The sequence below is a fragment of the Lepisosteus oculatus genome, chromosome 1, assembly GCF_040954835.1.
Source record: "Lepisosteus oculatus isolate fLepOcu1 chromosome 1, fLepOcu1.hap2, whole genome shotgun sequence".
In the NCBI taxonomy this organism is placed as follows: Eukaryota; Metazoa; Chordata; class Actinopteri; order Semionotiformes; family Lepisosteidae; genus Lepisosteus; species Lepisosteus oculatus.
The window spans coordinates 66517582-66541574 of record NC_090696.1 but is presented as its reverse complement, the minus strand read 5'-3'; the positions used below and the strand labels follow the sequence as shown (position 1 = coordinate 66541574).

The 23993-nt window shown below is 38.2% G+C and overlaps 1 protein-coding gene across 1 annotated transcript in view; it reads left to right on the top strand.

Moving 5' to 3' along the window:
- chrnb3a (cholinergic receptor nicotinic beta 3 subunit a) overlaps positions 1-21532 on the top strand; it is a 31563-nt gene extending 10031 nt beyond the window's left edge. The window contains exons 2-6 of the mRNA XM_015345883.2: positions 9889-10040; positions 16938-16982; positions 17689-17798; positions 19285-20170; positions 20442-21532. Of these exons, the coding sequence (XP_015201369.1) occupies positions 9889-10040; positions 16938-16982; positions 17689-17798; positions 19285-20170; positions 20442-20570 (1322 nt within the window). The 3' untranslated portion in view covers positions 20571-21532. The remainder of the gene's footprint in view (positions 1-9888; positions 10041-16937; positions 16983-17688; positions 17799-19284; positions 20171-20441) is intronic.
- The last annotated feature ends 2461 nt before the right edge of the window (positions 21533-23993 follow it).

Below are 23993 nucleotides of genomic sequence, written 5' to 3'. Positions count from 1 at the left end.
TTACCCAATTAGGGGTTATGGGGGGAGGGGGGGGGGGCTTTACCTATCCCAACAGGCAAAGGGTGTAAGGTGGGATACACCCTGTGCCAGTCCATCAGAGGGCACACACAGTCACAGGCATGCACTCACACACATACTAGGGCCTTTTTTCCCTAAGAGCCAGTTAACCTAATAGTATGTATTTGGACTGTGGGAGGATACCAGACCACCCAGCGAAACCCCACGTGAACTTGGAAACATGGAGAACACTCAGAGAGCACCCCAAGTCTGCGAGGCAGCAATGCTAGCCACTGTGCCACTGTGCCACCCCTAGATTTGCTGCCAATCCAGTTAAGAAGTGCTTGGATTTTTTAAAGTCATTTAATGCTTTAATCTTTAATAGTTTTCCCCTGCATTTATTCTGGCCATTCAGCATGTTCATTTGAACTGGCGTTATTCAGTTTTACAGAAGGAGTGCTGTCACAAACCTAACACTGCCATTAAAGCAGAGTTCAAGCTATTACTGATACTGCTTGAGCCCCTCTAATCTCACATGACAGTTGCTATTTGCCAACAAGACCTCTGGTGTACCCCTGCCAATGGATGAATAGATATTCATTGAGAGCTGCAGAATCAGAACAAATTCATCTCTGCACAGACTCCGCTAAAGCAGCCCCAACACCAGCTCCAGAGGATCAGCCATGATGATTTCAAATCTCTGCCCACCTTCATGGTTCTTCAAACTCAGTTTCTTTATGGCTGCTTAATAACAGAAAGCTATTTGTTTTATGAGCCGGGTGTGATAAAAATATGGTAATAACAGTGATTTATCATCAGGAGTACATTCCTTAAAAGTGATGTCACATCAAGGCTCCTTTAGGATGCTTCACTCAAAGCAAATTTGAAAACTGATTAAGCCTGGGTCCAGCTGTCATTGAATGATGTATAATTTATGTGTCCATTCATGTTAGAACCTGTGAAGGCCAGTGGACCATTAATAGGGTTAAACAGTGCTGATGTGAGGTATATCCACAGTAGAAATGACATTCTAAAATAATTGTTCACACATTGTAGTAACTCTGTTTTTTGAAAATGTAAAACATAAGACAATAATTTCAGGACCAGTGAAGTGGAGGAGGGTGTGGTGAGGTAAATATATTGCACTTTATTCCATTTGCTCTGGAAAACCTTTGCTAATAAAGAAAATAGATGTACAATATTCTATTACTACGCTTACTAAAAGGTTGAGGGTATTCTAGTGCAGCCTTGGCACTTTTTCTTAAATAACTTAAGATATCCCAGCTTTCTACTTTCCACCTACATTTTCTATTATGCTCATTAGCCTTTTTTAAATTTACCACTTAAGCAGAGCACAATGATTTTTGGATAATATTGGGAAAGTCAAGGCTAGCTTCCCGAGGTCCAAGTTTAATATCATGGAAAACACCAACGACCATTGTAGTTTTATAGCCTCCATTCAATGCATTCAAAAATGTAAGTCACAGTGTTTCTTTCTATTTGTCTTTTTTTCCACTGATGATGGAAATAAATACAAAACCAAGCTCTATAATATTAAATCTTTGACACTACAAAATATTCTGTACTTGCGGTCGTGCTCAGTGTTCTATCATCTAAATCTAATAACATGGTTAACAAATCCATCTGGAATTTACAAATTACAGGTCGTATCCCTATTCCTTTTCATCTTCATAGGAAATGTGATCTCCGATTTGGAAGTAGCTTATCTGTCAGCTCACCCAAATCACAGGGTAAAGTTAAAAAAAACTGATTTGACTTGTCTATATGCATTTCATCTCTGTTTATGCTTAATATTTTCTCAAGAATAGACTTGGACTGTGGATTTACCAATGACCTGCTAGTTTGGTTATGCTGGACTGCTATTTATGCCCCCAAGCTCTGGAACTCTCTCCCCAAGGATATCACAGTCACCTTCTCTAAACTCCTTCAAATCCAGACTCAAAACCTTCTTCAGACGAGGCTTTACTTAACTGGTTCCATTCTTCACCCCTCTGCTCCTACTATACTTAGTACCACCATCCACAGTCTCCTCTGTGTATTCTAATTGTGTTTTATCTTGTGTATTCTTTTTACCTATTGTTGTCTTTCTGTAAAGCATTTTGAGAAGCCACCTTTAAAGGTGCTAGATAAAATAAAGTTAATTATTATTTAATGAACTAGTGAATTCCCTAAATTCCATCAACATATTTGGTCAATTCTAGGCTGTTAGGTAGTATAGTAGCTTTCCCAAAAGCTGTCAAATAATTAATCTGTTTGCTTTTCTAATGTTTGTCCTTGCATGTTGCTCACATTCACACTTCTCAGTACTTCAGATGTTGCTGTACTATACTTTTAAGAAAATTCACTCTATAGATAAAATTTGTCTTTGTGTAGTTTTGAGATAATTGCAAAAAGTCTAGTCCCGAGTCTATTGCAGCAGCCTGACTACTGTTTGTGTGATCATAACTTGCATATTTGTTACTTCTCAAGATGTCTTCCGAGCAGGAGTTGCTTAATCCCATCTCGTCAATCATTCCTCTTGTCAAGTCCCACTAGTATGCTAAGCACGTGAGAGAGCCCTAACTCTTTGTGCTTCTCAGCTGATCCCACTTGGATAAAGACACCTCTCTATTACCAAACCCTAGTTCTTCTGACTTGGCAGCAGCCATTTTTACCTTTTGTTTCCTGCTCAAATCTAAGCACAAGCTGATTCTCTCATCGCTGCCTACTCTGTTATGAGCCTGTTCATTCCACAGGAACCTCTCCTAACCCTTCCTTTCCCCCATTTGGAATTCTACTCATTCCGATTGTCTCACTCTCATTCAGCCCAGCTGTGTCCAGTTCCACACCTGCTTCCAATTACTCAGCCACCATTTTGGGTCACCCTGAACACATTATGACCTCTACTGAGCCAAGATGGAGCTGAATAAAGAAGCTTCTTCTCACTTCTTCACTATGTTATGCTTGTTAGACTTGGCCACTTACACAATCATAAATCAAACTTGGTGTCCACAGAATTGTGTGGCTTGAGTGATCTCATTCATATTTTGTATGTACAGTAGTTACTTAGTGGTTTGCTTCAATGTGTTTTTGCAAGTACTGTTTTTGCAGTAGCTAAAAAAGGCATTGAAAGTCTCAGGTCGTGGCCTAGCTTGAGATTTTTTGTCATTTTGGAATGAACCAATGTAACTGAAGGGAGTATAAAGTCACAAAATACAATTTATTGGAGTTCATAGAATTTTGTTGTTAGCGTTACAAAATAGTAGCATAGTACTTCATTTTAGCCTATAAGGAGACAATGGCTCTAAATACACTTTCAAAAAAATGAAAACAGCACCTTTAGGTTTTGTTCAACTAATGAAAACTTGTCTATTTTAGTGTTTTTATAGTTGAAAACAGTCAAACTAAAAATACATTTTAGTATTGTTATAGTGCTTCATTTTTCTTTAGTTTTATTGTAAAAAATGCACTCCTACTGTACATAAGCTATAAAGAATGGTTCCTTCAGTTTATGTAGGAATGCATTTTATTTTGTCTTTTGCAATAGACATCACTATTAATTTTGTTTCAAAGCCATGAGTCAGGTGTGATAATTCAATGTATGCTGTAGCGAAACACCTGACACACTTGTACTATATCACACTACTGAGAATTGTGCAGAAAGAGTATTTCAGAATTATTTCAGCATTGTCAAAGGTTATTACATAAAAATAACTGGTAATATAAAATATTATTCATATTATATTAAATATTGTATTTGTAAATTCTGCCGATAACCTTTCCTGAAATCACATCAATCACATTATCTGATTTCCATAGTGGGAGCTATTTTTCATTCTGTTATCTCTACACAACACCCCGGTGAATATTTAATTAAGATGCTATCTATTCCTTGTGCTTGAAAGGGGTGAGACAAAGATGAAATTTATAGGAAGGTTATCTTATAAATCTGCTTATAGGCAACTGAGGTCATTCTTGCAGTGACACTGGAGAACAGATTTATAGCACTAGCTAGTCACCAGCAGCTTAGATTGGCCAGGACTTCAGACATCTAGTCGGGGACAGTGAGAAATATATTTACTTGAGACTGTAAAATACCCTTCCCCCACCTAATTTAATCTGTGTATGGACAAAACTGAATATTTATGCAATTTTTTAATATTGCAATCTACACAATCTTCCCCTCCAGTTTAGTGCATTGGGGCCCTGTTAAATTCATGAGTGAATGATAGAATAGTCTTATGCATATATTAAATGCACTTTGTATACCTGTCTCGATTTGTCCATTTTGTCCAGCTTCTTGTTGGAGGAACTCCAGCTTTCTGCAACATGCTAGTAAGGTAAGAGCCTACCTTGCTTGATGATATGTGGTAGGAAATATTAATGGGCATACAATTTGCAAAAGGATGGTCCTCAATGCGGACATTGTCACATGATCATGTGCAAATATTCATTGTTTTTACAATTTATCCTGTGCTGCTCATCAAAACCAGACACTACTTTCATTAATTATAAACAAACAAGCTTGCAGACGCTCCTGCCCAGAAAGGGTTATATACAGTAGCAGTCAAGACAGATCATTGTGTAAGCAAGGGCCTCAGCTGTATTTTGTGCTGAGCATGGGAGTACGCTGGAGATTTGTTGTCAAAGGCGAAAGGAATACTTGGGGACAAATGCTTTGTGTTAGCCAGAAGTGAGCTGAAGTGCAAGGGTAACACTGATCTTTAAAAGGCTCTTGGAATCAGTTGAAAGCAAGATGAATTGATTATGCACACCGCAGTGAGTTTGAGCCAGTAAACCAGCTGAGCTGGAAAGATGTCTTCACAATGCCCTCTAGCCACGTATAAACCAGCATGTCGACACAGAGGAGGACTGAAGTCTTGATGCTTGATTGCGCGATGCAATCGAAAAGGTTGGAATTATGTTTCTCTGCGATAGATTCTGTAAATAATTGTCTGTCATTTCATAATATTCAAAAACACATTACAATATAATTGTCCTTCCTCTTCCTTCAGGAACAGTTATAGAAGCTAACAGAATTCCTGCTCCATTATCATAGTTTCTTGTCACGAACACGGACTGAGATCCGTGTCGGATCTTGCAGTAGACCCTGTGCGATGCGGTAAGAGCTGGAGAAAACAGGAGGCGTGGTAAAAGGGAACACACAGGGGTTTGATAGTGCACAAAATAATAGTGACAGTCCGTGAGACAGTGTACGGGGAAGACAAAACAGCATCCAAATCCAAACGGGTCCAAGGGCAGGTCAAAGCACAGTCCGAGAGTCCATCAACTAGAAATCCATCCTGGGACGCGACAAAGTTAAAATCCTTGGGAGGGGGGAGCACACGGACAAACGAAACATGGAGGTCCAAGGGTGACGGGGCGAGATCCTCCAGACCCTGGGCTCAGGAAGCGGGAGGTGTCGGGGATGAGGCCTATGCCCTCAGGAGACGGACGTAGGGTTTCCTGGTGCTAGGCAGGCCTCACAACATCCTTACCCTAATGATGAGCCCCGAGGACTGGAGGAGCTAGTCTTTAAATAATAACACTAAAAGGGTACACCTGGAGAGCTTAAATCACACGAACAATAATAGGAGCAGTGGAGCGCCCTCTAGGGAGGGATGTCGGGCGTGACATTTCTGACATAACAAGATGCTAGCTTATGAAACAACTTGCCCCATAAACATTAATATTTTATTATAGGCCTTCCCTGATCCTCTATGAATGGACATTTGGTCCTTCTTGTCTGTTTGGTTGACGATAGCTAGGATGTCATCCAGCTGTTTCTTAAAATAACCCATGACAACAGCTTCAACAGTATGTCTGGATACTCTTTCCATACTCCCACAATCATTGGTATAAAAAAGTGCACCCTGTTCTCAATTTTAAGTGCACTTCCTTGGGCTTCCACTTGTATCCTCTATTTTGTGTTTCACTGTGGATTCTGATACTAGGCAGGTATTGTGGGACAAATAAACCTTTAAATTTTAGTCCACAAAAATGGTCCCATCTTATGAGCCAAAGCACTGATTGAACTGACATTTCAATATGCGACTTACTGTATACTTGCAGTGACGACTTGATATTTCATCAAATAACAAATCTTTTTAAGTTACATTATTTGTACACTTGTAAAGGGTCCTTCATACAGCTCCATAAACCAAACAAGTATGAATAATATTGAAACATTATGGCCTATCATACAAACTGCTACAGTTCAAATCTTTATAAGTTTAAAAATGATCATGAAATACAAGTATAATTCCAGTACCAACAAGACGAATATACGGTATGTTAAAATAAGGATCATTCATAAATCTAAATGGCAACCAGTCCACCATTTCTGTCAAGATGTGGCCTGTAACACTAACTCTTGCTGTTAAAAAATTGCTTGGCTGACTAAATCCAGTGTGTCATTCTAGTATTTACTGTATACTATAAACATTAGACTCACTATTGTACCTGCATATTCCAGGATGGACACGTGGCTGCCATATTGTTCTCACACCTCAAACTGCCATGTTAACTGGTATACCTACCGATTGAGTCCAATTTTGCCGAATTTAAGGAAGACCCACACTTTGGATTTGCCCCTCACAAGTTGCTGTGGTAATTTTGGTCATCAATTGCTTGGCTGCTGTTCAAGCAGTGTTTGACCTATTAACATCAATGTTGATGCTGTACTGTAGGTGTCATTCCAATCATTGTCGTTCCTGTGTAAATTGCTATGACCTCCTGATCATCATTTTGTTCTCAAAATTCAAACTGGAAACCACTATGCTCATACACCCTGATGTGCTTCAGAATAGTACTCACTAAGAATGTGCCTCACATACTTTATACACAGACGGTATTATGGAAAAAATAGAAAAATGCATTCAGAAATGGTACATGCTGATTGATATCAATCTTGGTGTTATCGTTCTAGTGATAATGCAATTACAATATAGCAAAATAGGGTTTCACGTTTTTTCCTTTTGTCACGACACATACCATACTACAAACCACTGATGTGCAAAAACTGTTTCTTCAATACAACCAAATTGGTATCACTGTAAAAAAATAAAAGGAACATATGTCAAAATCTTCTTTCAGTTTCTGTGAGAAAACTGAGATGGCCGTCTAACTGTCATGTTCTTCTCAGAGATCTAACTACTGCTGTCTTAGAAACAGCTGTACTGATTGATTGGAAAATTGGCAGGTATTAACAGGCTAAATCCTGATCCAAACTGGTGCTGCACTTTCTAGACCGACAATACAGTAGGTCTTCTCGCAACACTGTAGCCAGTCTGAAAAAGGCATAACAGTGCCTCCACTTTCTGCGGTGCTTACAGAAATGCGGTATGGGGAAACAGCTACTCATGAACTTTTATCACAGCAGCATAGAAAGTGTCCTCACTAGTGATATGACTGTGTGGTACAGCAATGCAACAGTGCCATGCCTGACAAAGACACTCTTCAAAGGGATGTGGCAAAGGCACAGAGAGTTATACTTGTAACGCTTACGGCCGACAAGCACTGTGTGTAAGAGCCGGCGTACCAGAGCGGGTGACGTCACCGCCCTTCCCTGTGATAGCAGGACCACAGCTACTGGGCTGTGGAGAGATCTCTCTTTAGCTCACGGGGCTAGGTCGCTGCAGAGAGACGAGGAAGTCCCGGGTTCGAGCCTGCAGTCGGGATGGGGCCGACCAGATATGGCAAGGGCGCCCGCCTGAGCCCCCGTTGCGTTACATACTATAGGTTGTGACTCCACATCAATAAATAACACCATCCTCTGTTGCAGTAAAGCCCAACCATCCCAGCCACAAACTGTTCTCTCTCCTGTGCTCTGGCAAGCGGTACTGCACCATTAAAGCACAGACCACTAGGATAAAGAGCAGTGTCTACCCTTTGGTAGCGTGCATAATAAACAGTTAACTGTGCAGTGCCTCAGAACTCAATACACCTTTGCACTATGCACTTTTCAATTAGACTACCATGTATTTTTGCTTACTAACATGTATTTATTCTTTTCTGCCACCTATATATTGTTCTGTTTTTTATGGACCATACATACTATCACTATTAGGTACAGTACCATTCCGTAATGTACTGTCTACATTGTGTGGTGTTGTCTGCTGTACAGTGTACTGTATGTCCTGAGAGATCGGCACAATCAAGAATTCCAATGTACATGTATATATGACAGCTCCTTTAGTCTACTGTTGATGTGCAATGTCTGCTACTGTACTGTACATATCATTAACTGCTCTTCTTCAAAAACTGTTTGATCACTGATTTCCACATATGATACAGTACTGTAGGTATCTTTCTGGTTGCCCCTAAGTTTACTTTACTAGTTACGTTTACTTGTTTCAAAACCACTTGTCTTCAATCAATTTCTGTTTTTTGTTATATTTATCATAAACTAGAAATATGAAGTTCCAGAAACAAATAGTAGTACTTGAAGATGGACTGAGGTCCTTTGTAGCAACATCACTGTCCTTTTGTGAAAAAGACATACTGTAGAATTCAGTGGCTGTCAGGGGAGATCCTTTTTGGAATCCTTTCATAAATATTTGTCTTTCTGAAAATAAAATACGTCCCAAAGTACCTGTTCTTGTTCATGACTGGGTGTTCAATGAAAATGATCTAAAAAAAAACAAAGAAAAATGCAGTTGTACCATGTGTTGACTGCTATAGTCTGAAAAACACAAACTGTTTTTTCATGTTTTTTTACGGTTTACTATCTTTCAAACCCACCAGTGTGCTGATGAACTGAAAAGGCAGAAATCTTAACTTCAGCACAAGGCTAAATGACACTTCTAGTACAAAAACAATTTTAGAAAATGCAATAAATCCATTTCCCCCCCAAAAAAAAATCCATGTGGAGTAACATGAGTGAGAATAATGCGATTTCAAAGGAACCACTGAGTTGCATTTAACACTGTTAGCTTGTGGCTTTTTCTGCCAGCCACTACTGGAGTCATATTCTGTCTGATCAGTGACTGCTGCTGTCCTTCTCCAGTGTTATAACGGCTTTTCTAGGCTCTTGCATCATTGCACTGTGTTATACATTCAGATGAGGATAATGGATTCCTCGTGTTACATAATGGTCTGAACTAAAATTAGAACCCGTGTCAGGTTTTATTCTTTTTCCAGCATATTCTAAAGAGTTAGTTCATCAGTCCATCCACCTTTACCCATGAAATTAAAGTATGTGGTGCGGTTTTATTATTCCCACATGGCTGTTTTGTTAGCTTTGGTTGTCTAAAATGATTATATTAAGATAACATATACAGAGTAATGAAAATAGCTGTCTGTTTTGTTTTCTGCCCAGTCTTCTTTTTTTTTTTTTAAAGATTTCTCCCCTTAGAAATGGATTTGAATTTTCTTATGTACTGTAATAATTGACCCAATATACAACAACTCACGGAATGACATCATGTCAAACAGCTACTGTAGGTTGTTTCAAGATCTGTCATGGATCTGCTGAATGTTTTTTTTTTCCCATGAAGTAACCAAGGCTTGATCAGATGCTTTTAAGTAATCGCTGTAATAATAATCATGTTCATCCTCACAGCTATGCTATTTTACATTAATTCGCTGAAGCTATTAATTGAATAATTGAAACAGTTAAATTGAACATGAAAACTGCCTTTTTACAAAAAACACCTAATATATTTAATTAGTAAATTGGATAAAACAAAGGCTGTTGTCTTTTACATACTGTATATTAAGTCAAAGTTACAGTAGCCTCCCATGAATGTCACATATTGAGTCTATTAGCCTGGAATTGAACCCAGATCCTGCATTTGTCTCACAGTAATACTAGCCATCGTGCTCCAATTATTTTTTGCCTCCTGAAGCTGTTAGGATAGCCTTGATTGACTTTTTATATCTTTTCTGCAGCTTTTGACGATTTTGTTTCTCTGGCGGAAATGGAGGACGCGCTCCTGAAAAATCTGTTTAGAGGTTATCAAAAGTGGGTAAGGCCTGTTCAGCACTCCAATGATACTATAACAGTCAGGTTTGGACTGAAGATTTCTCAGCTTGTGGATGTGGTGAGTACAAATTCGCTGGCACATTTTTACAAGTGTCTTTTTTGTCCTGGTCTTCCCAGGACAATCCCAAGTAAATTACCGTTATCTAGAAATATTGTTAAGTGAAAACATGATTAAAATTGCTAAGAAAGCCTAAATAAAATGTAAGTAATAATCATTTAAGGTTTGTAAATAGTACAAGTACAGTGTTAAGACAAAAGGATGTTTCACAACATAAAACAAGTCATCTACAACTGTGATATCGTGCATTATGTCAAGTTAAAATCACAGCATTGACTAGAACAGAGACGATTTATTTATTTTTAAAGGTGAAGTCTTTGCACACCTACACAAACATGCGAGTGACTGATCAAACAGTCTCCACCATGCTTTGGTTTGCAAATTTGACAGTATATATCCATACAGCAAAATATTCAATATCAGTTTTCTCTTGCGTGTTTCTATCACATATGTGTGGAAGGTCTTAGGTAACAGTAGACGACTGGAAAAATACAGTGTATGGGTGTCCTTATCTGTCGTGTCTCATGTGTACTTATATAGTACATGAACCAACAATAGGATGCAAAATCCAACGATCTCATTTCAAATAACATGTATACATGTACAGGAAATCTGAAATATTGGTCTGGAGACCATGATACAAGGCAAACTACATAAAGTGAATGGGTGAATTATTCACCCAATACACTTCCCATGGGTATTTTTCATCTAAGCAGCACCCCCCCCCCCAACAACTCTGCTTCACAAGGGTATAAATGCACTCATGATTAAATTATACTGGTTGATAATTCATTCCTGCACCACCACTTGGATGGTGTTGTTATTACTAAGGTTCCAACCTTGGGCAGCTTCTTTCATCAGCCAATCACCTGAATGTTTAACATGAGTGTAAGAGGGCGACTGGATCTGGAGTGTCAGTTAAGAGTTGAGCCACCAGGAGGACACAAATTCTTTGTTTTTAAACAATTTATTCAAGGTTAAGCGAGTGATAAGTCCAGGTGTGGCAGCGTGTAACGAAGGATAAGGGGCAGTACTACATGGTTACATGGTAAGTAAGACCTGCAGACAGGGACAAACCTGGTTAAGGTTAAAACCAGGTTACAAACAACCTTAGCTGGTGCTACCCAAGTGCAGTAAGACAGGGGGTTAGGGTGTACTGTAGGAGGTGCCATCTTTCTAATGAGACATTAAAAAGAAGTCCTGAGTTCTTGGTCACTTAAGATCTCATGACAAAGTTCAGAAGACTGATGGTGTTATCCCCAGTGTTATGAATAAATTCCAATCTGTGTGAACTTGGTCTAGCCTACCTAGGGTCTATACTGCTTGTTATTGATTATTTCTCCTAACTTGGTTGTCACAGCCAAAGTGATGACAATGCAGTGAATATTTGCTTGTACTTGTGCAAAAACATTGTCTTCTGCAGGACAGTGTCCAGTATTTGCAAGAACATTATTGTGATGTCATTGTCACAGGAATTAAACTGATAAAAAATGATCAAATGCCTTAAGAAAATACTGGATCATGTAGAGCTCTAGCTGACTTTGTTATAAGATGGACTATCAATTTCCCTGGTATGTTCACATCACAGGCTAATACTTTTAAAGTGCCTTCAGCTCTGCAGGTTATGTTTTTTGATTCATGCACTTTTCACTTCAGTTGCAGAAAAACAGTAAAGGAATGTTGTTGCAGTCACCCTGCTGTGGCAGGTCCCATAAAAGTTCTCCGCAAATTAAGAATTGTTGTCTTTTACAGTTGACTCTGCGCTTTAGTGCTTGTTTATATGGAAGAATCCTCTAACAGTATTTAATAATGATGGATGGCCTCAAAGGAGGAAAGTGCTTGGCAATCTGATCATATTTCATGTGTGCTTTAATTAAATATATGCATGTTGTGGCGAAACTCATTCATCTTGATTTGGCCAGTGTCTTGAAATACAGCAGAAGGTCGTCCTGGCAAAAATGTGTTCTCTGATTGCCTTTACAGGTGACATAATTTTCATCCTCTGACAAAAAATAACAACGCAGCAAAAAAGAAGTGTGAAGACATACTGAAATTAAAGATGCTTAGTCACAGCAACCTGCAACTCAGCCTGCGTAGGGGCTAAGGTGTGACAACACCCTGGAGGGACACCAGTCCATCACAGTGCCCACATAAGTACACAAAGGCAAATTAGATCATGAATCTGACCGGCATGTATTTGGAAGGTGAGAGTACAACAGACCTTCATAGAACCCACAGAAACCCAGGGAGAATATGCAAACTCCACGGAAAAGGCAACCCAGGTCAGGATCATGCCTTTTGTAGGTCCCAGCTGCTCACCATGCTGATGTTTCTTCTAAAATCTCATCATATTGCTCACTGCACCTGACTAAGCTTTTAAATATGCAAACCAGACCTATAGATGACCATCAGTTACAATTCCAACTTTTATTCACAATTCACTGTAAGTAAATCAGAACCTGAAACATGGGTAATGCTAGTTCTCCTCAGAAATACTCACCGTACCTTATTTAATCAAAAACATTGAAAACAAACACGTACTGTATGGTCCAACGGTAAAAAAAGTCCTGCAGTTTTACTCATAGGAGTTACCTACTTCATATTGAGAAGTATTAGTGGAACAAGGCATTTTGTACTGAAAAATAAAAATAACACCTGCTTACGTTAAAAAACCAACACCAACAACCACATCAAAGTAAGGGCAGGGTTTCCACACTGCTTCACGAGTCTGAATTCCTCCGACTGCTTTTTGATGACCATCTTCAATGCACGTTATTTATATTTAATGTATTGTCTAGCTTCCTAATGGTTCCATTATGCAGTCTTTTTGTCCTGAAAGTGCACTTGGCTTCTGAAGAGGTACTGTACTTGCCAGCTTTAGCACAACATTCACTTAAGACCAACCGTAAAGATCTTGCTAAGCCTTTTAGCATATGGGCTTCTCTGCCCGTTTTGATGAGCACATTAAAAATACAGTTTCCTTCTTCCGTCACGAGAGCACGATGGAGTGCCCTGAAACAATTTATGTCTTCATAGTGACAGCCAGAAATCAAATAGCGGAAAAAAATGGATCAGTTAATTTTTCAAAATACATTTCTCCATAAATCAACCCTGGTGTACTTTCCACTTCTGAACTATCTCCTTTATTACCAACACAACATCCCTTCAGTGGTTCTTTGTTTTTCATCCAATACTTTCATAAACCTGCCCAATGACGTTGAACTGATCAAGTTGCAAAGTTCACGGAAATGGTATCTGTTTACGTGTGCTTTCAGATGACACAATGATTGTTGTGACAGGAGAAGCTTGATGAGAGCAAAGCCTAAGGCTGTAAACATGGGGAAGCCACTAGCTGGTTGCTAGATCAAAGGATCTCATCTAGCTCTTACGGTGAAAGAACCTAGAATATCAGCTTTGACAACATGTCGAGAATGTAAAGAAATTCCTCCTGTTTTCAAAATCTCTCTTTTATTGTTAAACTTCGCTGTCTTTTTGAATTTGTCATGGCTTCAAACATTTTTTTATTAAGGTGGGGAGCTGCGTCAGCATGCGTAGGCTGCAAAGGAACAAGTAATAGGTTTATTCCATGCTGAAAAAAAATGAAAGAAAACACGTTTCGGCCATGGAGCCTTCTTTAGGTGTCAACTGGTGTTGAAACATTGTGTTTTCTTTCGTCTTTTTTCAGCATGGAATAAACCTATTACTTATTATTTTATTAATAACAATAAAGTAATAAAGTCATAATGCGACCATCATATTCTGTGCCTCAAAAGAAACAGGTTATTCTGTTTGTGAATGTAGTTTTTGTGTGAAAAATACAGTATATAGATTTTCAATACTGATCAATTGGTTGTGACACAAATTTGAAAACATATCAGTTTGATTAATTGATCATTTGATGAATGACCCTGATGGACTAAAGTGACTTTTATTGATGTCAGGGAACAAGTAAAGGTTTATTCCATGCCAAAAAGAGAAGAAAAGAAACACAACGTTTTGGCTGTGGAGGCTTCTTTGGGTTTTATTGATATCTCTAATAACGTAATAGTAAACTATGTGACTGGGGCAAGGTAATGAGGTGATTAAACCTGGCAAATGTCAGGCCTGCCAAAAATCAAGAAAGAAAAACACAAAAAGAACCGATATGCTTCCCTTATCAAGAGAATAATGCCTTTGTCCTATAAGTACAGTACTGTACTGTATATTGGAGGCCTGACTAGGTCTTCACATGACCAATCATGACCTAATCAATCAGGACATCTTTCCATCTTTGTGACCATTCCTTTGTATCATGAATGTCAGTTTGCAAAAACTGCAAAACAGGCAACACTTTAGACTTCTATCCATATAATATCATATATTCCCAGAATGTAAAATAGGGATATCTTTTAGCTTACAAATAACACAACCTGTATTGTTAGGAATATTGATGCTAAGCAAATGGTTTGGAATAAAATAAGAAGGTTTATAACCTAAATCTATCAATTATATATATTTTTAACTGTGCTTTTTATATTTCAGTTTACATACTGTAATGTGGCAATCTCTTACAAAGTAATTAAAGATATTCCAGATATGCAACACTATTTCAGCCATCTGATTTATGAAATTAATATTTCACTCAGATGTTTACCAAGGAAGGAACAATAAACATGTCTGAGGATTAAATAATGCTATCATAGATGTGGTAGATTTTTTATGGGTAGTTGAAGCACAAAGAATAAACAAATCTCCTTGGACTGGATGTACTTAAGAAATGTTATTTACTGTATGTTATTTACTCCAACAGCTGCTCAAAACATGAGAAATATACACCATTTGGAAAAATGCTTATAAAGATAAGCAATAGCTAATTTATTTGATTATTTTGAACAAATAAAAAGGGTGATAAAACAGAACCCAGTGTTTAAAGACCAATACAGTTGACTTTTAGTGCATGGAATGGTATTGAATTAATAATAATTAAAAATAGACTAGAGGGGCTTCTTTATGAAGGGGGAGCTATTTTAAGGGATAGTCAACTTAAATTTAGAAAAGTACGTCTTGCTTAAGTAACACTTTTTTTTTCAACAAGCAGCATCAGGTACAAACATAGCATACTTTATGGTACATTTAGATTTATAGATAGTTATAGTTTTTGTTAAAGCTCCCTGTAAAAATTAATAAAAATTAAAAAGAAGACTTTCTTGTTAGGGTTGGACATTTGACAAATTGATTCTGCTTGAAACCTCAGTTATTTTCAGGAAAAGCCAGTGTTTTTATTAGAGATGTGACCATTCTTTCACTTCTTGCATGGAACCAAAAAAGCCAAAAATGAGAACTATTTCTCAAATCGGATTAAAATCTCTGAAATTCTGATCATGCTACAGCAAGTATTCATAGTGCATTTTACACTCGTAACTGAGAATAATGCTTACATAAATGTGATTCTCTGTTAGAGTTTTAAGCAGTGGCAGTTAGTGGGGTGGTCCCCACTAAAAACATACAGTTTATAATCAGCAAATTAATTCTATATAGAGAAACATAATAAACTTATTTTGTAAGACAGGAGGCCAAACAATCTACAGTCTTCCAACATATGAGAAATGTCATTTTATTTATGTAATAAAATATTATATTAAATACAGTAAACAGATACAGTATAGAGACATACTGTAGCATAATAAGAATGGATGAAATACCAGAGTCTGTGGCTAAATTAAAGTCATCACAGATACGCAGTAAAGCAAATCAGAGTTGTGAACAGAACGGTCATAAAAACAGTAACACTTGATGTGGAACCTGGACTGAAATTTCTTGAGTGTCTTAGCTATGGTAACAGAGAGTAGGAAATCTCTATATTGCAGACGTCTTATCAATTCAGTGTTACTAGAGGTCTCTTTAATGAATTAATGATCAGGGTGAAGCTGACATGGCTGAAATAGAAGACTTCTCAGAAACACTTCTCTAGGCTTCGTTACCTAAAGATAACCCTCTTTTATAATGTCGTTTGGCAGCTCTCCACAAAAGCACCTTAGTTATATTGCTGCTCAGCTCATATTCCATTCAAATTGACCTGCAAATATGAAAGTTTTGCCAGCATGACCGTATACTCTGTTTTTTTGCTTGCAGATGCCAGCTTTTCCTGTTCACTTCTGTACAGTAGTCTTCACAAGGAAGATATCTCAACAGATATTTTTTTTCTGGCCCCCTGTTTTCTCTTTAGTTGAGCAAGCAAGATGTCTTCATTTGTTCCTTCTGAGTTTTATTGATTCTGATGCTTTTAGTGCTCCATTTGGTTTTATTGTGGAGCATATTCTAAAACAAAAAAAATGACTACCAAGAGAAGTCTCAACTCTTACTGTACGTAATATTTAGAGGAGAAAAAATCCTTGTGCCTGGTTTCCTTAGTCTATCAATAAGTGGGTTGCAGACATACCATCGACAAGCTAGATTTCTGTAAAGGAACAAGCAACATTTTTCTGCTCCATGTTGAAGAGCTCCATGTTGAACAAGCAACATATTTCTCCTCCATGTTGAAGAGCACAAAGAAATAAGAAATACCATATTTTGGCTGTTGAGCCTTCTTCAGATGTGATAATAACACAGTAGGTTATCAGGAGTATAAAACACAGGAGAATGGAGGATAGAGCAGAGGAGAAAGAATGTATAGGTGAAAGTAAATCTGGGAGAGAGGTGAAAAGCTCTGGAGGCAAAAAGGAAAAAAAAAGGTTGGTTCAGTCATGGGCAGAAGAGGTAAAAAGGGAGATTACTGTATGGAGGCATGGAGAAATCTATAATCTTCAGTACTCTCCCATCTACATTAGTGAAACTGGAAAACGGAAAAGAAAACGTTTTTTATTGAAGTATCACCTAGACCATTAATTTGTTAAAGAGGTTATATTGTATTTTTTGCAGGATGAAAAAAATCAGCTTATGACCACAAATGTTTGGCTGTTGCAGGTAAGGAAATCATGTTTTCAAATATGCAGAACGTTGTACACATCTTTGATTTAGAAGGAACAAGAAAAAGGCATATTCCCAGAGAAAATAAGATAATATACCAAAAATATTCAGAAAAAAATATTTTATATAATTTCCCAAAGCTGATGTCAATGTAAGTTGGTCATTCCAAACTAATGTCTATATATTAATAGATACTGTATAATTATAAATAATTCATGTAATTCCATAAATTAATATTTAATATACTGTAATTAGTGCAAGAAAAGAGAGTACAGAGGTATCACTGTATATTCAATAATTATTCTCCTAAACCGGTGGATATTAAAGGGATTGAAAGACCCAATTGCTGTTTGTACTGTATGTTGCTGTAGGTCTGACTATCAAAGAGTCAGACAAAAGGAGCAATGATGCTGTCAAAGTTTAAAAAAAAATGATGCAGTACAATTAGGTTTCTGAATAATCTGCAACTCACTGTGCCAGACTTGTCAATGGCAATATACTGTGTGATGGTGTTGAACACTGAAAGCTGACTGTAAATGTGAAAGCTGTTTTCTTTTTTGGTTTCATATTATCTGATTCATGGTGAGTGGAATGAACTCAGGCTATACGGTTGATTAGATTACTGAAATGTCTTATGCAACTGCAAATGCAGGTCCTGTATGTGTCTTAATGCAGAAAGCGTGTTTTTGTCCACATACTGTAGGAGTGGGTTGACTACAAACTGCGCTGGAACCCAGAGGACTATGGAGGAATAACTTCCATCAGAGTTCCTTCTGAAAATATTTGGCTGCCTGATATTGTTTTATACGAGAAGTGAGTTTGATTGAATTTGAGAGAAAATGCCATTAATTATTATTTTTGGAAATACAGGTGTCCCCATTTAAAAATGGAAATTATCTACAGCATGCGTTTCCCCAACCTATTTTTCATATATCACTGCTTATTGTATTGATTATTATTGAGCCCCTATATAAATAGAGTGAGGAACAAAAGAAAAACAGTATTAGGTAAGGTTTAATAGATTTCAAATAGACAGTAACGCAACAAAATTCACACACAAAATCACAGGACATGTACAAAAAGCAGAGGAAAGGATCACTGCCTCTGAAAGCAGCACTGACACATACTGTACAGTAGTCCTAATGAACAGACTGCTGTGGTACTGTATGTTCTTGGTTATCTCATTTTGATGACATGCAGTAGTCAAGTTGATCCCACAGGTGTTTGGTTGGAGATTAGGGAAACAGACTGACAGTGGTGTGACAGGTTTTATGGAAGTCATTGCCATTTCAACCCTAAGACTGTAGGATTGACTGCAGGAGCTGTTGGCTCAAGGACGCAAGTCCTTGTGAGAATCGTGGTGGGAGTTTATTCCTACAAGTTCTAATATTGCCACAGTAGTCTGATATTGATAATGCAGATGTATCTTGACAGTTTTGATCCAGTGTGGTGCAGTAACTCTCTTAATTCCATGGTATTCTTCATGGTCTATTTGTCGGCTACCTGGCCTAGTCTGCTGTTTGTTGAAGCAGAGTATTTCATTCTCTGGGCAACTTCTGTCATAGACATACAGTACCACCTACAGTCACTGATACCAACAAGGCAATATATTTTCTGAAAAGTTCTTTTTTTCTTAATCAACTGCTTATGGCAACTTTAACCCAAATATCAAATACTGAACACCACACCTAACATCATTATTAAATCACGATGACATTATTGGTTTTATTTTATACTGAGGAGACATACTGTACTATTTAAGTAATCGACAAACCTCTTAAGCTACTAATGTAAAACCTAGACGTACAATAGTTTCTTTTTGCTGTGAATCAGTCATTTACACTCTCAATATTGCCTTGTTTATGGGGGGATTCAGTTACACAGTATGTTGAGGTTATGGAACACAGAAGTGCAACAGCAAAACCACTTACAGTATAAAAGGCAATCCTTCTCTGTAAATTAAAGTAAAATAAAATCTACAGAATGTAACTTATTGCATGGAAACCCCTCCCATTGGTACCAATAGATTACTATAAAGAAAAGGACTTAGAAGATTCCTATCCTTCTGGGAACAAAAAAATTCTACTTATAAAAGGCACAAGAGTTGGGAATTTTATGTAAACAACTTAAGTGTAGGAAACTTTTTCATATTTTCCCCTCACACAGCATCAACTATGTAAGTGCAGGGAAAATATATACTGTAAGATAGTAACTTATAACAGGGACCCCTGCATTGCATACAGTATGCCAGGCTACTTGCTTTTCCTTTTATGCCGAGTTTCTCCTCTTATTCCTTCAGTGCCGATGGGCGTTTCGAAGGCTCCTTGATGACCAAGGTGATAGTAAGGTCCAACGGCACCATCCTGTGGACTCCGCCGGCGAGCTACAAGAGCTCTTGCACGATGGACGTCACTTTCTTCCCCTTCGACAGGCAGAACTGCTCCATGAAGTTCGGCTCCTGGACGTACGACGGCAACATGGTCGACCTCGTCCTCGTGGACGACCACGTGGACCGCAAAGACTTCTTCGACAACGGGGAGTGGGAGATCCTGAACGCCACGGGGATGAAGGGCAACAGGAAGGACGGCATGTACGCCTACCCCTTCGTGACGTACTCCTTCATCCTCAAGCGCTTGCCCCTGTTCTACACGCTGTTCTTGATCATTCCGTGCCTGGGCTTGTCCTTCCTCACCGTGCTCGTCTTCTACCTGCCCTCGGATGAAGGCGAGAAGCTTTCCCTGTCCACCTCCGTCCTGGTGTCCCTCACCGTGTTCCTCTTAGTGATCGAGGAGATCATCCCCTCGTCCTCCAAGGTCATCCCCCTCATTGGGGAGTACCTGCTCTTCATCATGATCTTCGTGACCCTCTCGATCATCGTCACCGTGTTCGTGATCAACGTGCACCACCGCTCCTCGGCCACGTACCACCCCATGTCCCCCTGGGTGAAAAACCTCTTCCTCCAGAGGCTTCCCAAGCTCTTGTGCATGAGGGGTCACACCGACCGCTACCACTACCCCGAAATCGACCTCAACAGCCCTGACGTCAAGCCCACGACGACAGGGAAAAAAAGACTGTTGTCGGAGAAAGAAGACGAAAATAAAGCATGGCTAACTCTCTTGGAAAAAGCTACTAACTCGGTGCGGTATATTTCAAGTCATATTAAGAAGGAGCACTTCATCAGAGAGGTAGGAATGCGTCAGCTCTGCTTTTAGTATTACAGGTAAAGGCTGTATGATTATTTTCTGAATATAGTACATGGCTGATTTCCTAATAATAAAAATCAGTTATGCAAATATTTGTTTTTCGCTTAATTTTAGATACTTGTGATGCAATACAATCTGCTTTGTTTCATTAAGAACATTTTATACAATGTATTCCTTAGTATCACAGCTAGAAAACTGTAACGTCAATTAACAGTTTTCACTTAAAATAACTCCCCCTCCCCTGTTTTTTCAGGTTGTTCAAGACTGGAAATTTGTGGCTCAGGTGTTGGATCGTATCTTCCTCTGGGTGTTTCTCACCGTGTCTGTGCTGGGCACCATCTTAATTTTCACACCTGCCTTGCAGATGTACCTGAGCACCTAAATCCGACCGACATCAAACTGGACACAATGCTTTATTATTAGAAGAAGGATACGCATACGGGAAAATCAGCCTTATCTAAAACATTAATTTTACATAATTGAAATAGTGAAAAAATAAAGGTACCTCACTTCTATAGATGGAAAATGTGTCCCTTTGCTACTCTGGTATATAAAAGGTACCTCACTTCTATAGATGGAAAATGTGTCCCTTTGCTACTCTGGGACGAAAGAATTTTAGAAATAAAAATCCTAGTCAAGCAATATATTAGTCTAACATAGTAAGACTAATATATTGCTTGACTAGGATTTTAATAATATTATATTTAACAATATAACATATTAACAATCATGGCCTCCTCGCATCATAACAACATAACACTGTTGTTATGGTAAAGAGATGAAAAGGAAAAAGAAAAGACAAAAAACATAAAGAATCCATTGTGTACACAAAAGGTTTTGCAAAACGTAATAGCAGTGTACTTTATCAAATAGGGATAATCTTCTATATTATTTATTTTGAAAGATATATTATATATTGTGAAATAATATTAAGCATTCCTGCCTATTTACAAACCTTACCAGTGTGTTTGACTCAAAAGCAGTGACTCAAAAAGTTCAAAGTTGACCTCTTGACTGTGGAAGGCTGTGAACATGCTGTACAGGAGAGGCACTATTCCACTAACTCCACACCACACTGCCCAGAATCACAGTATTGGTCACTCATCTGCAGACAGTGGATAACACATGAGCACCACATGTTTAATACTGAAACTGATTTCTTCAGTGTTTGATTCCTATCTGTTTGAGAAGTAGTATTTTAGAAGTATATTGCAGAAGGAACATTGTATGTTTTGAATCAAAATGTATACTTACTAGTTCAGGTGGGTAGCTGCGTCAGCATGCGTAGGCTGCAAAGGAACAAGTAATGGGTTTATTCCATGGTGAAAAAAAGAAAGAAAACACAACGTTTCGGCCGTGGAGTCTTCTTCAGGTGTCACATTTGAAGAAGGCTCCACGGCTTTAATGTTGTGTATTCTTTCTTCTTTTTTTCAGCATGGAATAAACCTATTACTTGTTCCTTTGTATCCTTACTATACTGGCTTCCTAGTCCTGGTCCTTGGGGTTTTTCATGTTTTCCTTGTCTCTTTAAATCTTAAACCACCTCAGTTTTCCATGTACTGTAGTACCTGGTCCAGCTAAACTTTAAGCACAACACTGATTTTCTGTAACCCTTCTGCACAGGTCTTAAACAGGTTAGCATTTAAAGAGACCTGAAAAACCTGCAAACTCACTCTTTCCAGTCTTGTCAAAATAATATTACTGTATAAGCTGAAATAACAGAACCACAGAAAACACAAATAATATTATATTTAATTCACAAGACAAATAACAGGAAAAACACTGCTTGTTTATAATAGGCAGAGAAGCGGTGAGCACGCATTCATTTTCTGTTGATGTTATGCCAAATGAATATAGTAAAATGATTATGTTTTAAATGACTTTTTTTTCCAAATAAACTTAAACCTTGTACAAACCTGTGTCAGAGTTCTCTTACTTAACATGAGTACACAACTATACATCATTAGCTCTTGCCTTTGTTTAAGAATATTTTTTGTATTGTAACCAGCCACTGGTTTTAGAAGAAAGTTTATTATTATTTTCAGCCACAAGGTGGCAGCAAAACACAAATAATGTCGGTGACGGAGTGATGTTGAATGGCCGTCATTGTTATCATCAGTTTTCCATTTCATTACGTATACAGTATGTTCTTTGGGGTTTTATATTTTATGCTTTGTTTCAAAAACTGAGCTCCTGACTCTCTGTGGTCATTAAAAATTCCAGGATGTTCTCGGAAAAAAGTAGGGGTGTAACCCCGGCATCCAGGCCAACCTTTCCATTACCAATCATGGCCTCCTCGCATCATCCAGGTGGGGCTGCACAGTGGTGGTGGTGGAGTGGAGTCCCCATTACCTGTAAAGCGCTTTGAGAGGAGTGTCCAGAAAAGCACTATATAAGTGTAAGCAATTAATATGATTACTGTACCTCCTACAGTGCATATAATACTATGAGCATTAATGATTGCAGCAGGCCGTGTGTAGCCAAGGGGTTTTTAGAGGATCCATAACTTTCCATGGATTTCAGGAATGCTGCCCAGGGAAATGCTACCATGGAGAAGGTGCTTGGATAGCCAGGATCTTGCTCTTGATCTCAAACGTTAATCCCAATGTTATAAGAAGAAACATCACTGCAATAACACCTGTTCCTATGATATCAGCTATAAATAACGCTGCACATCTAGAGTAATTAAAGCATTTTAATATGGCCAAAGAATGTAACAGATCACTTCAGATACATTGGCAGTAGCTACAGGGTGTACAACCCAGGATTATCTAACTTTAGAAATACAATTAAAATAATCTTAAATGGCAATCCAAAGGCATCTTAAACCCAACTCTTTTAGAACTGTTAACTGGATTTAAAGACAGTGCCATTTGATCACAAATGAAGAAATGCAGATTTCAACAGAATATCCTGTACAATATACAGTGTGTGTAAAATGTACATAATTATGACAGAGATAATCTCAAAAAGAATAACCCATTTTATGTCATTAAAAATGTGGAAAAGATATGCACACATTCTCTGCTTAACTGTTCTTAACCAGTGTTTGGGAGCAAGTCTTTTGCTCATACAGTACTCCACTAAATTCTAATCACTCACAGTGTCATTTCTCAATACTGTGCTGTATATAATATACAAAAAATATACCTTGTTCTTTTTACATTTTTCCTGATAACACCCCTCCTTCACCCCATCTCCACCTACAGTAGCAGCTACTCCTTGGTTAGCTCCTTACTCTGCATGGGGTCTGAGCCTTCTCATACTGTACTATGACCTGGGGGCTGGTTCTCAGCCAAGCCGTCTAAACTGAATTTTTCTATACCTAAATACTCAATCAATGTCCTCCAAGTCTTGGACGTTGTTAGTTCTTGTGAAGCCTATATTGTCTTTGAACTGTCTAATCAGTGAGTGTCGATTAATCTCTTAATGATCATTATTTGTCAGAGAAGTTAGAGGAGTCCTTTAAAAACATCCAAGGACTTTCTACAGGTCAAAAAAGCTTGATACTGCTGAGATCCATGTGGATGAATGATGTAGGAACACACCAGCTCACAAAAGTAGGCAAAATGAGACTAAATGCCTTTGACATCAAATACCAGAGAATGACTTTGAAGGTTAAGTGGAGCGAGTGCATCAATAATGATATGAGCGTGAGCTGACAGGACAGGGAAAAGAAGATGGAAATCACCATAGAAGGATTTCAGTAAAGGTACAGTATGGCCTCTTAGACTTTGTGTGAGGCCAGTGGATTCACTTTTAGAGGCTTTGAGACAGTGGGGTTGGTAGAAAAGGATGGTGATGA